The 13,343-nt window shown below is 39.7% G+C and overlaps 1 protein-coding gene across 3 annotated transcripts in view; it reads left to right on the plus strand.

Annotated features, from left to right (window-relative positions):
* Positions 1 to 13,343, plus strand: part of LOC126203935 (microspherule protein 1) — a 354,642-nt gene that overhangs the window by 98,692 nt on the left and 242,607 nt on the right. For all 3 annotated transcript variants that reach the window (XM_049938332.1, XM_049938331.1, XM_049938333.1), the window contains one exon: positions 10,446 to 10,661. In XM_049938332.1, the coding sequence (XP_049794289.1) occupies positions 10,446 to 10,661 (216 nt within the window). The remainder of the gene's footprint in view (positions 1 to 10,445; positions 10,662 to 13,343) is intronic.

A 13,343-nucleotide genomic window follows, 5' to 3' on the forward strand; every position in this document is an offset into this window, starting at 1 on the left:
TGCAGCATACCCCAAGTATAGACTGGGACATCCATGGATTCATTACATGGGGTGCAGACAGACAGTCTTGCGAAGCACTTTTGAACACAGTTTTCCAAAAAATGTTGAGAAGCTAGTTCGGCAGCCCATATACAGTGGAAATATAAGGGGCATTTAAATGAAAACTGGTCGCTAGGGTAAAGTAACGGTACACATACTCAAAAATAGTCGCCAAAATTGTTGGCACATTTATTCTGTTGCAACACTAGCTGGTAGATTCTATCCTTGAAGAAGCTAGTAGGCTGCTGTCGGATCCAGGCCTATACCCAGTCACACATTTTGTCGTCTGTTGCGAATCAGTGTCCGCGAATAGCTTGTTCTAGACGTCCAAACACATGAAAGTCACACGGTGAAAGGTCGGGACTGTACGATGGATGTTCCAGCATTTCCCTCCAAAACTGCTGCAATGTCGTCTTTACCACATTGGTCGTGTGTGGGCGGGCATTATTATGAAGGAGCATAACGCCATTGGACAACATGTCTTGGCGTTTAGACTTGATGGCTCGTCTAAGGTTCTGTAAAGTGGCTTGATAACGCTGGGCGTTGGATGGTGGTTCCCTGTTCCAGGAACACGACAAACAATGGGCCCTTGTGGTCAAAAAAGAGACATTATGGCCTTACCAGAACTGGAGTGCATGGCATTTGATTTCTTTGGAGGTGGTGAAGTCGCATGTTTCCACTGCTTGCTCTGATGTTTGCTTTCCGGTTCAAAATGGTGACACCATGTTTCATTACCTGTGACTGTATGCAACAGAAAGCCATATTCCTCCTTGTGATAATGTTGCAGATGATTCAAAGACAGTGCCATTCAAATATTGCGCTATTCGGCAGTCAGTTGGTGGGGAATCCACTGTGCACTGATTTTTTGAAAGTTCAAGTGTTGATGCATTGTGGTGTGGGTGGTGCCCACGCTAATACCCAGTAACCTATGGATCTCATCCACGGTGATTTTGGGGTTGTCTAAGACTAAAACATTCACTTTGGCAACCATTTCCAGTGTGATGACACGATGAGCCTGTCCAGGATGAGCATCGTCTTCCAGTGACTCGCGCCCATCAAGGAATCGTTTGCGCCATTCCACTACACTTAAATGACTCAGACTGTACTCACAGTACACAGCCTTCATCCATCGATACATTTCACGGCCTCCAACTCCCTCTACTGCCAAAAATCTAATCACTCCTCATTGTTCCTTCTTACTCGCTTGGATGTTCGGTAGTGCATAACAACTTGTGTGACCACCTTCTCCTCGGCGTGAAACCACACTGGCACTATGCAACATCAAACAGTGTGTATGCATCAGTCTCTCTGCCGGTAGATGGCACCACCATACCTGCAGTTATGTGGTGCCACCTTACGTGTAAGGCAAAAGTAGAAGCACTGACCAGTTTTCATTCGAATAAACCTCATATGTCAGACTTTGTAGCTACAAACAGGCTGAAGCATATTGATGACATCAGTATACAGACAGCGATTAGTGATCATGACGTCAGCATAGCAATTGTGCTGATGAAAGGTAATAAACCAGTTAAGAAAGAGCAGATAAGCAGTTGTTAAAATATCACTTAGACAATGAACTGTACTCATTTAGTTCAAGTATATTGAACATAGAGTAATTATGGGCAAAGTTTAAACAGATTATAAATTGTGCTCTGGACAAGTATGTGCCTAGGAAGTGGGTTAAGGATGGGAAAGATCCACTGTGGCTTAGCAGAGAAATTCAGAAAATGATGAGGATGCAAATGCTGTCGCACTATCGGTCCAAAAAAGAGAACACTCAAATGACGATGGACAAAGTTAGCAGAGATTCATGCGTCTGTGAAAAGCTTGATGCATGAAGAATACAACTACCACCATTGTACTTTTGCAAAAGACATTCCAGGGAACCTGGACCGAGAACCTGAGAAAGTTCTGGTCCTATGTAATACGGCTAATGGGCCTGTGGCTTCCATCCACTCACTCATTGAATAAGCTGAAGTGGCAATTGAAGGTAGTAAATCAAAAGCTGAAGTTTTGAATTCCGCATTTAAGAAATCATTCATGCAGGACAATCATACTGATAAACCATCATTTGACCACTGAATAGACTCCCACATGGATGACATGTTAATAAGCATCCCTGGCATAAAGAAACAACTGAAAGAGTTGAAAACAGATTAGTCACCAGGTCCAGTTGGAATCCCACTTCGATTTTGCAAAGAGTACTCTATGGCATCAGCCCCTTAGCATGCGTTTAACACAAATCTCTCACCCAGTGCAAAACCCCAAGTGTCTGGAAAAAAGCACCGGTGACTCCTTTATATAAGAAGGGTAAAAGAACGAACCCACAAAATTACAGACTAATGTTCTTAACATAAGTTTGCTGCAGAATTCTAGAGCATATTCCGAGTTTGAATATAATAAATTTCCTAGAGACCAAAAAGATTATGTCCACTAATCAGCACAGTTTTAGAAACCATCCCTGGTGTGAAGCTCAGCTTGCCCTTTTCTCACAGGGTATACTGCAAATTACAGACAAAGGGCAACAGGTAAATTCCATATTTCTAGATTTCCGATAAGCATTTGACGCAATAGCCCATTGTAGATTGTCAACAAAAGTACGAGCATACAACTCAGGTTGTCAGATATGTGAGTGGTTCAAAGACTTCTTAAGTAATAGAACCCAATATGTTGTCATCAATAGCACATGTTCATCAGAGACAAGGGTATCTTCAGGAGTGCTCCAGGGAGTGAATGGGAATATGTCGTAGATGAGTGACTGTAGGATGATACAAGGTGACATAGACAAAATTTCTAGTGGGTGTGATGCACTGCTGTTAGTTCTAAATGAAGAAAACTGTGAGTTAATGTGAATGAGTAGGGAAAACAAACTTGTAATGTTCAGATACAGCATTAGTTGACACGGTCACATCATTTAAATATCTTGGCATAACGTTGCAAAGCTATACGAAATGGAACGAGCACGTGAGGATTATGGCAGGAAAGGCAAATGGGTGACTTCGATTTATTGAGGGAATTTTAGGAAAGTGTGGTTCATCTGTAAAGGAGACCACACACAGAACACTAGTGCAATCTGTTCTCGAGTACTGCCCAAGTGTTTGGGATCTGCACAGTTTGGATTAAAGGAAGACGTTGAAGCAATTGAGAGCTGGCTACTAGATTTTAAATTTGTTACCAGTAGGTTCAAATGACACACAAGTGTTACAGAGGTGATTCAGGAGCTCAGATGGTAATCCATGTAGGGAATTTCAAAGCACACTGTTTAGAGAACCAGCATTTGAAGCTGATTGCAGAATGATCCTACACTTCACGTAAGAACAGCAAAGATAAGAGAAATTAAGGCTCATATGGAGGCATATAGACAGTCATTTTTCCATTGCTCTATCTGTGAGTGGAACAGGGGAGGAAATGATTAGTAGTGGTACAGGGCACCCTGCACCATGCATCGTACGGTGACTTGTGGGGTATGTATGTAGACGAGACACAAATGTTAGTGGGAAAAACCATGATCAAGCTCTTTATATAAACAAAAGCAAGGCAACCATGATGTTTATGCAGGTTAGCCATCATTACAGATGAAGAATTCATAAAAAACAAACAAGCGAGAATCAAATTCTGTTTTTAACACAGTTGTCTGCATGACATTGGGGTGTCATCATGTGTGCATCCACTTTTAAATTCGTGCAATTTTAAACTTTCCTTTACTGAAACTTCCTTCAAGTAAACTTTTTCTTGTTCAGAAAACCATGGAGAATTTTGAAGGTAAAAATTTAATAATCAATTTTTTTATGCTTATTCACACACTACTCCCTTTAAAAAAAAGTATCCTTTAGTATGAAAATCAGAAACAAATTATGATTTGTTAATGTTTCCGTGATAGATCACAAATGATCTGCTTTGTATACATCAAACCTTGCGTACTCATCTAAGACTGTAAAAAATTAGTGGATGGCAATACCCATTACTATATGTACAGGATATTTTACATATGGTGCACGTACTGTGCCTGGCGTTGTATGAGAATTGGTACCCCCTGTAGGCATGTCCCATCAGCCCGTCACGCTTTCCCTCTCACTTGCTCAATGGGGCAGATAACCTATTGATTAACATTTTGTATTGTACCACATTTACTGGGCAATAGAGAATACTTTTTTTGCCTTGTTACATAGGGTTCTCATTCATTGTGGTGTATGTGACAGATCAAAAAGTGTACATCATGATGAAATACACAAGAACAGAGTCACATGCTGAATACTGTTTCATTCTCGGATGAAAATTTCGTGGTGTACATATTTCCAATGATATGACACTACGTAGGTTATTAAAATTTCTGTAGAGTGGATCCATGTTGAACAAAAAAGCTGTAGAAAACCAAGTAGCACAAAGAAAAATAAACTAGGCAAGTTAAAATCATGTTGGAAAATTGTTCTGCAATTGGCACTGTAGACTTGTATGCAAGCAGCACCTATTAGCAGAGCTGCAGACAAACTCAAAGTGAAACCGAGCAAAGTGATGGTGTTCCATTGGTGAAAACATACTGAACTAAAGAGAGAGTAACACCAAAACACATTAATGTAGCTCTTGAAAATGGATATGTAACTCCAAAACATGCACTGAAGAAAATGAAACATTGCAGTCGAAGATGATGTATTCCTAACCTTTAAGCTACAGCCACGAAAAGCTGTTAACAAAATGCCTGGTAATAATGGTAGTCCATCAACTGACCAGTTCAGACATCGCTACTGTAACAGGCTGTTGCACTCTGTGCATGAAGTAGACTTCAGGCTCTTTTTCTTCTGATGAAACATCACTGCATTTATCAGAGTATGTGAAATTTCAGAACAAGCGATATTATAATTCTGAAAGTTCTCATCAGTTACATAAGGATCATCAGAGAGATCTGAAAACTGGAGTGTGGTCTGCAGTTAGTGCAACATGAATAAGTGGACCTATTCTTATCAGTCAGAGTTTAACTTCTGATATGTATGTGAACAATACTCTGCAATCCTCTTCTAAGAGTTTCAACAACTTACAAATACATCTACAGCTAGTTTTTGCAATGCAAGGTCACACACTGCCAATCTGTCTGCAACAGTATTATGAGGTGTTTCTGGTGATAGAATACTTACCTGGCCTGCTCTTTCTCCAGGTCTACATTCATGTGATTTATCCGTGATGCAAAAAATCTGTTTGTACTCTGAGCTAGGAGGCAGTATTTGCCTTGTTGTTTCAAGAATTTCGGCAGCTAAAATTTGATGAGTGTTGGACAACATTTTCTGAATATGTTGAGCTGCTGTTGCCACCACAGAGGGGGGTCATTTTGAGCACCTGCTGTTAACGCAATTGCTCCCTTGTGCCAACCTCTTCATCTCAGTGTAGCACTTGCAACTTACGTCCTCAGTTATTAGATAGGTGTATTCCAGTGTCCTACCATCCTGTCCTTTCCTCACCGATTCTCTGGACCCCCCCCCCCCCCCCTCCACATTTGTTACCTTATCAGTCCACCTGATTTTCAAAATTATTCTGTAGTGCCACATCTCAAATGCTTTGATCTTGCCTTTTCCAGTTTTCCCAAAATCGATGTTTCACTACCATACAACACTGTGCTCCAAACATATATTCTCAGAAATTTCTTCCTCAAATTAAGACCTATATTTAATGCAAGTAGACTTATCTTGGCCAGGAGTGCCCTTTTTGCCAGTGCTAGTCTGCTTTTTTAATTTCTTCCTTGCTGCAATCATCATGGGCCATTTTGCTGCCTAGGTAGCAGCTGTAAATATAAGTAAACTTAATTTACCCAAAGTGTGCATGAGATTACACTCAATTCAGTGAATCTACTCAATTCAGTGAATCTCTTTTTTTAATCCATTACACAAGCCTTGAAGTTCAACTTTTTATAGTTCGAGTCAGATGAGACACCACTATAAGGAGTCTAAAATAATTTAATTTAAGAGTGTAAAAATTGTGACTGGGGCCCTAGAATCTGCATCTGACTACAGTTAATAATGTTCCGTTGCTCTGTGTGTCACTAACTTCCAAAGAATATTAAACAATAAAACGAGGAATGTCACGGCACAGTTTCATGCAGCAGTTAATTAAAAAAATGAATAAAAAATTTAAAAAAGCACTGTGCACTCAATTACTGGAAATAAAAGTAAAATATATTTACAAATGTGGAAATCTTGGCTTTATTTGTATTAGGCGTAGATGTACTACTTGTTAGTGACATACAAAACTTTGTGTCAGACTGGGACTCAGACATGGATTTCTCACTAATTGCAAGTGGTCGCTATCAGTGTGTGCCTTCTGGACCGTCCTGAACTTCCACATGTCACACTGTCTACATTGTCCCCTACACTCATCACTTAATGCTCGCCACTTTACTCTGTATTTCCACATCAGTGACAGTGAGACTATGAGCGGTCAAGGTCATCGGTGTTATTGTCTTGTGCCTGCCTTCGTATGTAATACTTAGTTGCGTGTCCAAAAGAATCAGACATTAATGATAATTTTCATATGAAATTATTTCGAAATTAATTCACAAATGTGAATATTGTGGGTTAAGTTGTAGTAGGCGTAAGTATATTACCAGTAGTGATGTATGGAAGTACACATATGCCAAGATATTCACATTTGTGTTTTCAACTCATATCACTCCATAAAGGAAATGACAGTGTATAGAATATATTTTTAAATAGTTTTATAGGCACAGAAACTCATAGCATTAAACTTCCTAACAATTTTTTGTAAAAAGGAATGTTAACTGAAATAGTCCTAGTGTGGCACAAGTATAGACTTCCATGTCTCTTATATGCCGAGTAAAATTACTTTATGATTGATAGATTGCTTTGGTGAGGTCCAGTGTTGCCAGTTGCAGCCAGTCACACTTTACAAGGCACTGCCCATGTCTACAAAACAGGGAACACGGCTAGGATGTGGTACTAGAGAAAGAAGAACTACGGTCGATCAGCAGCTACCACTTTACTCACTGAAGGGTCGGCCAAAGAGTAATTTTAATCAGAGTACAAATGACTGACTGTCCTGTATGACCACCACTTTCGTATCAGTCATATGGTTACTGCATTCTCTGCAAGTCGAAACTGTGTAGTTGTTTGGAAGTTCTTCGATGAAAATATGCAACAATGTTTTTCACGAACCATTAATAAAAAGAATTTTTCTCTACTTGTCACCTTCCTTCCATCACTCAACAACAATTTGAAATTAATATTTTCCTAACCGTGGAAAATCTAGGATGGAATAACAACATTATGAAGAGCAGAAATGGGTACTCACCAAATAGAGGAGATGTTGAGTCACAACAAAAAGACTGCTGCACATTTAAGCTTTTGGCTAAAATGCTTCTTCTAAAGTAGATGTCACACACACACACACACACACACACAGCACAACTCATCCACACATGACCATTGTCTGTGGCTACTGAGGTCGGACTGCACACAGCAGCTGTGCTTGATGTGAGAAGCAATCTGTGATTAGTGGTCGTGGAGAGGGGGAAGAGGATAGCAGGGTAGGAGCTGGGGGAAAATATATATCTGTTTGTGGGAGCATACAGGGATGTCATGGGGACAGGGTAGAGCTGCTTGGTGCAGTTAGGTAGTTTGAGTGAGGCAAGGAGGGGGTGGGAAAGGAGAGAAGGAGAAAAAGACTAGTGGGTGCACTGGTGGAATAGAGGGATGTGTAGTGGTGGAGTGGGAGCAGGGAAGTGGATAGTTGGATGAAGGACAGGGACTAGCAAAGGTTGAGGCCAGGGGGAGTCTACAGGAACCTGCACAGTTTTAGTTCAGAGAAGTTGATGTTGGTAGGACGGATCCATATGGCACAGACTATGTCATAGAGATGAAGAACATTTTCTTGGGCAGCATGCTCAGCGGCTCGATGGTCCAGCTGTTTCTTGGCCACAGTTTCTTGGTGACCATTCGTGTAGACAGACAGCTTGCTGGTCATTGTGCCCACATAGAAAACAGCACAGTGGTTGCAGTCTAGTTTGTAGAGCCACATGCTGCCTTTTATGGGATATGACATGCCTGTGACTGGACTGGAGTAGGTGATGGTGGGAGGGTTTATAGGACAGGTCGTACATCTAAGCAGGAATATGAGCCTTGAGGCAACGGGTTGAGAGCGTGGGTGGAGTAAGAATGGACAGGGATGTTCTGTAGGTTTAGTGTGCAGCAGTATACCACTGTGAGAGGCTTGGGAAGGGTAATGGTAAGGATTCTCCTCATTTGAGGGCACGACAAGAGAGGGATTAGCCGATCGGTCTAAGGTGCTGCAGTCATGGACTGTGTGGCTGGTCCCGGCAGAGGTTCGAGTCCTCCCTCGGGCATTGTGTGTGTGTGTGTGTGTGTGTGTGTGTGTGTGTGTCCTTTGAATAATTTAGGTTAAGTAGTGTGTAAGCTTAGGTACTGATGACCTTAGCAGTTAAGCCCCATAAGATTTCACACACATTTGAACACATTTTGAGAATGTGATTCACTTGCTCCAGTCCTGGACGGTAATGAGTCACAAGGGAAGTACTGCTTTGCAGTTGGACAGTAGGAATGTAAGTGGTGGTAGATGACTGGAGAGACAAGCAATGGGAGATACGCTTCTGCACTAAGTTGGGTGGGTTATTTCGGTCTGTGAACGCCTCAATGAGAACTTTGGTATATTTGTAGTGGGTCAGCTCATCATGTGATGACCATGGGTGGCTGGGCTTTATATACAATCTGTCTCATACAGTTTCCCACCTCCTCCTCCTCCTCATACTACTACTACTACTACTACTACTACTACTTCTACTACTCCTCTATTCCAGTTCAGTCACAGGCATCACCTATCCACCAATGGCAGGGTTACCTGTGAAAGCGGTCATATGATATAAAACCTAAGCTGCATTCTATGTGGGCATGACAACCAACAAGGTGTCTGTCTATATGAATGACCACTGACAAACAGTGGCCAAGAGAGAGCTGGGCCACCCACTTGCTGAATATGTTTCCCAACACAACATGCTTCACTTCAAGAACTGCTTCATAGCCCGAAGTACCTGGATCCATCCTAACAAAACCATCTATTTTGAATTATGCAGTTGGGAACTCTCCCTGAGATGTATCCTACATTCCCATAACCCCTTGCCCTCAAACTTCACTAATCCCTGTCTTCACCTATGTATCCCCTTCCCTACTCCCACTCTTCTCTTCCACCAATGCACCCACCCACTCATCATTTTCCCCTCCTTTACTTCTCTTCTCTTTTACCACTTCTCTGCATGTTCCCACAAGCAGCACTGCACCTTCCCCCACTCCTATCGTACTATCCATCCCCTCCCCACTACAAACTCCTCTTTATCCCACCACCACAAATTGCTTCTCTCATCAGGCGCAGCTGCTGTACGCATCGGCAGCCAGAGATAATCTAATGTGTGTGTGACTTGTAATTATGAGAGTGGGTGTGTTTTCTACTTTAGAGGAAGTCCATTTGGCCAAAAGCTTAAGTGAGTAGTATTATTTTTGTTGTGTCTGTCTGTTACTCAGCGTCTTCTCTGTATGATGAGTAGCAAGCTACTCTTTTCATAATACTGTGTTAATATCATCCTAATTTATATTTGAAATTGATATTTTACTGGGAATAAAAGAAACAAATGTAACTGGCCCATTACACGAAAATGCAAAGATTCCTTCATTATAATTTTGTGGTTTTCAGTTTTGAGGTAGATTCCTTTTAAAGACATTCTTACAAAATATAATATCTTGCCTGTTTGTACTAGCTCTTGTACCTTGAGGTATCTTATTTCGGAATTAAACAATGGGAAATTCAGGATGGAATAACAATAATATTATTTCTGAATTAAAGTTTTTTGGATGAATTGTCTAGAAAATTGTTACAATCAGAAATAATATGCACGGTGATAATGTTATTGTAAATGTGCAAAAGTTCTAAACAAGGAAAAGAACTCAGCTCAGCAAAATGAGTTACGCGTTTTTGTGTAATGGTTTCTGTTGCAAGCAACAGAACACTTTCAATTATGCCTAATAACCTGTTAACATAATTTGTTTAATGTTGTATAGGTGCAGGAATATATTTTGTGCCTATGTTTCCTGCTGATTCTGTGCCAACTTCTTTCCCTTCTCCACTTATGTGATATTTTTACTCTTTTATCTCTGTATCTCCATTTAAGAAATTCATAGTGGATGCTTATCTTTTTCATGTAGCTGGCAGGCGGATGATGATGCTACAAACTTTTTTTTCTCTCCCAGAATGCATAGTGTTCATTTTCAGATTTCATGTGTGCTTTGAGGGAAGTGTAGATGAAAGGAAATATCCAAATCAGAACCCAGCTATCTGTGAAGCTATCCTCAGGAAAGTCACAGTATACAGTTGATTACAACAGTGTATTTACTTTTCAGATTACAATGGGTCGAACAACGAAAGACAGCAGTGTGGACGTAGATCTTTCGTTGGAGGGCCCAGCGTGGAAGATATCTCGACGACAGGGTACCATTAGGTTACGGAACAATGGAGATTTTTTCCTGTCTAGTGAGGGGAAAAGGCCGATATACGTCGATGGCAGACCGATACTTGCAGGCAATAAGTATCGACTGAACAACAATTCTGTTATTGAAGTAAGTTACTTGGATGTTTCAAATAAAACCCCTTTTAGTCTTTTAAAAACTTGTATCGTCCTATCACATTTTGATTTCAGTTTTGTGTGCGCTTTTTGTTAGTCTGTTTATACTCAGTTATATGGTACAGATTTTAATATTTAAATGTGACTTAACAAGAGGTTCAGTCTGGTTAGTAAAGGTGCAGCACTGATTACAGACAAATAGAATGCACCCTTTTAAATGATGAAATAAATAAAAATAGAATACTTATTTTCCTACTCAGTGTTATTACCAAGAGCTGTTTCATGTCTCGTACAGGACATACTCAGTAACTGATAGAAGGTACTCGGACTGACTTTTTGTATCTTCATTTGTGCTCTGCATTCATTTTAAAACACACGGCAGATGCTACTTCTCTCTTTTTTTCATATATCTTTTCATGCATTCATTTCATTGATCCATTGTGGGTGCTGTTATTAGTCTAATTTTATTTTCATGGTTTCTGTGGTAACATTAAGTGCACGGCTGAGTAATGTTTATAGATTAGACATTGCAAAACCACCTTCTGAAGGTATTAAGTATGCAACATTTGACTGTATCAAGCAGAATGGTACATTGGTAAGACACTGTATTTGCCCCTAGGGGGACAATAGTTCAAATCCCAATTAGGCCATCCAGAAGTTTTTCTTCAGTCCTATAAGGCAAATGCTGGGATGGTTACTTTGAAAAGAAAACAGCCACTTCCCTTTCACTATCCGAGCTAGTTGTCCATTTCACATTGACACCATAACTGACAAGATGTTAAACACTATCGACTTTCTCTTACTTCAGTTATTTGCCAGTTCAAATTATGTACCATCTCCATTACATTCTTCTGTGATACGGACAAGACAGACCATTCATGCTAACCTTCTTTGTATACTCTGTGACATTTGTTAGTCCACTCTGATGTGAATTTCGTACACATGGGTGGTATTCCAGTGGAGACCAAACAAGTCTTTGCAAGCTATGTTTTTAAGCAAGTATTGAAATTTTATTGACAATGATGTTGCAGTCTTCATTCCAAATGCATCTCTCCACACTAGTCTATCCCATGGAAGCCTCTTCATTGCTGTATAACTACTGCTACCTACATCCATACTGTATTCAAATCTAGGTCTACCTCTACAATTTTAACCCCCCCCCCCCCCCCCCCCCCACACACACACACACACACACACACACCGCTTGACAATTCCTTGATGCCTCAAGATATTTTATAAATCGATCCCTTCTTTTAGTCAACTTGTGCCATACATTTCCTTTCTCTGTTAGCTTTTTCCTCATTAGATATTAAATTATCCATCTAATCTTCGTCATTCTTTGGTATCACCATATTTCAGAAGCTTATTATAAGAGAAAAGAAGGATTAATTGTCCGTGTTTCATTTCTGTGCAAGACTTCTTCAGACAAATACCACCAATAGAATTCTTGACACTTAAATTTATATTGTAAACAAATTTTTCTTTTTCAGAAATGCTTCTCTTGCTGTCCAGAATGTATTTTTAATCTTCTTTACTTCAGCCATCTTCAGTTATTTTTCTGACCAAATAGCAAAACTCGGATACTACTTTTAGTGTCTTGTTTTGTAATCTTAATTCCCTCAGTGTTGTCTGATTTAATTAGGCTACATTCCATTACACTTGTTTTCTTTTCCATTCTGCTCAATTGCATTTCTAAGTTCTTTATTGTCACTGGCAGAATTACAGTGTCAACAGCAAACCGTTAAATCGTTATATCTTCTCCTTGAACTTAAATTCCTTTTCCAGAATTCTCCTTGCTACCTTTACTACTTGCTCAATGCACATATTGAATATAATCTGGGATAGCCCACAACCCTGTCTCACTCCCTCTCAACCATAGTTTCCTTTCTGTGTCCTTCAATTCTTATAGCTGCAGTCAGGTTTCTGTGTAAGTTGTAGTGAAGTCTGAGGGTAGATAGCCAAGCAACACGTAAAAGCAAATGAAAAGAATTTCTGAATGACAACTCCTCCTACTCAATAGATGAATTTTTAGACACACAGTAGTAACTGTAAAATAAATAAATAAATAATTATATTGTGGAAAGAAAATTTATGTTAAGGTGACATGATCCACATCATTATGAAATGTCGTATTCATTATCTATGGAACAAGTATTAATGTAATGTAACTGACCTGTCTTGTATGCTTTGCACACCAGATGGAATTGTTTTGTCATGGTTGGTTCTTCCAAACATCACAATTCTGCAGTAATGGTGTCTATCATTTTCTTACATTGATTGCTCGAGGTAACTATATGTAATTTGATGCTCTATTGGCTTTTCAGAGAATGTCCTTAAATTTTATCAAGGAAATTCACTGTCCTTTATGTGGAGTATGTGATGCTAATAAAATTGGAACAAAAAAAATTAAATTTAAAAAATGTAAAATAAAATTAAAAAATAAAACTTTGTTACACTAGTCTATCATGGGTTCATGGGTGACTAGGGTGCCTGACGAGGAGATGATTCTGAAATCTGAACAGCGATGCTGTTTCTTAGCAAAATACAGTGACAGGTGTTTCTTTGAATGGAACAATTTATCAAAATGTACTGGATTTAGTGAATCCTCGAACACAGTAATAAATTGGGAGGCATGTATAGTTTAAATGGTTACTAATCAACGCACAAATGTTAAGTT

This window comes from Schistocerca nitens, chromosome 9, assembly GCF_023898315.1.
Source record: "Schistocerca nitens isolate TAMUIC-IGC-003100 chromosome 9, iqSchNite1.1, whole genome shotgun sequence".
NCBI classification, from domain to species: Eukaryota; Metazoa; Arthropoda; class Insecta; order Orthoptera; family Acrididae; genus Schistocerca; species Schistocerca nitens.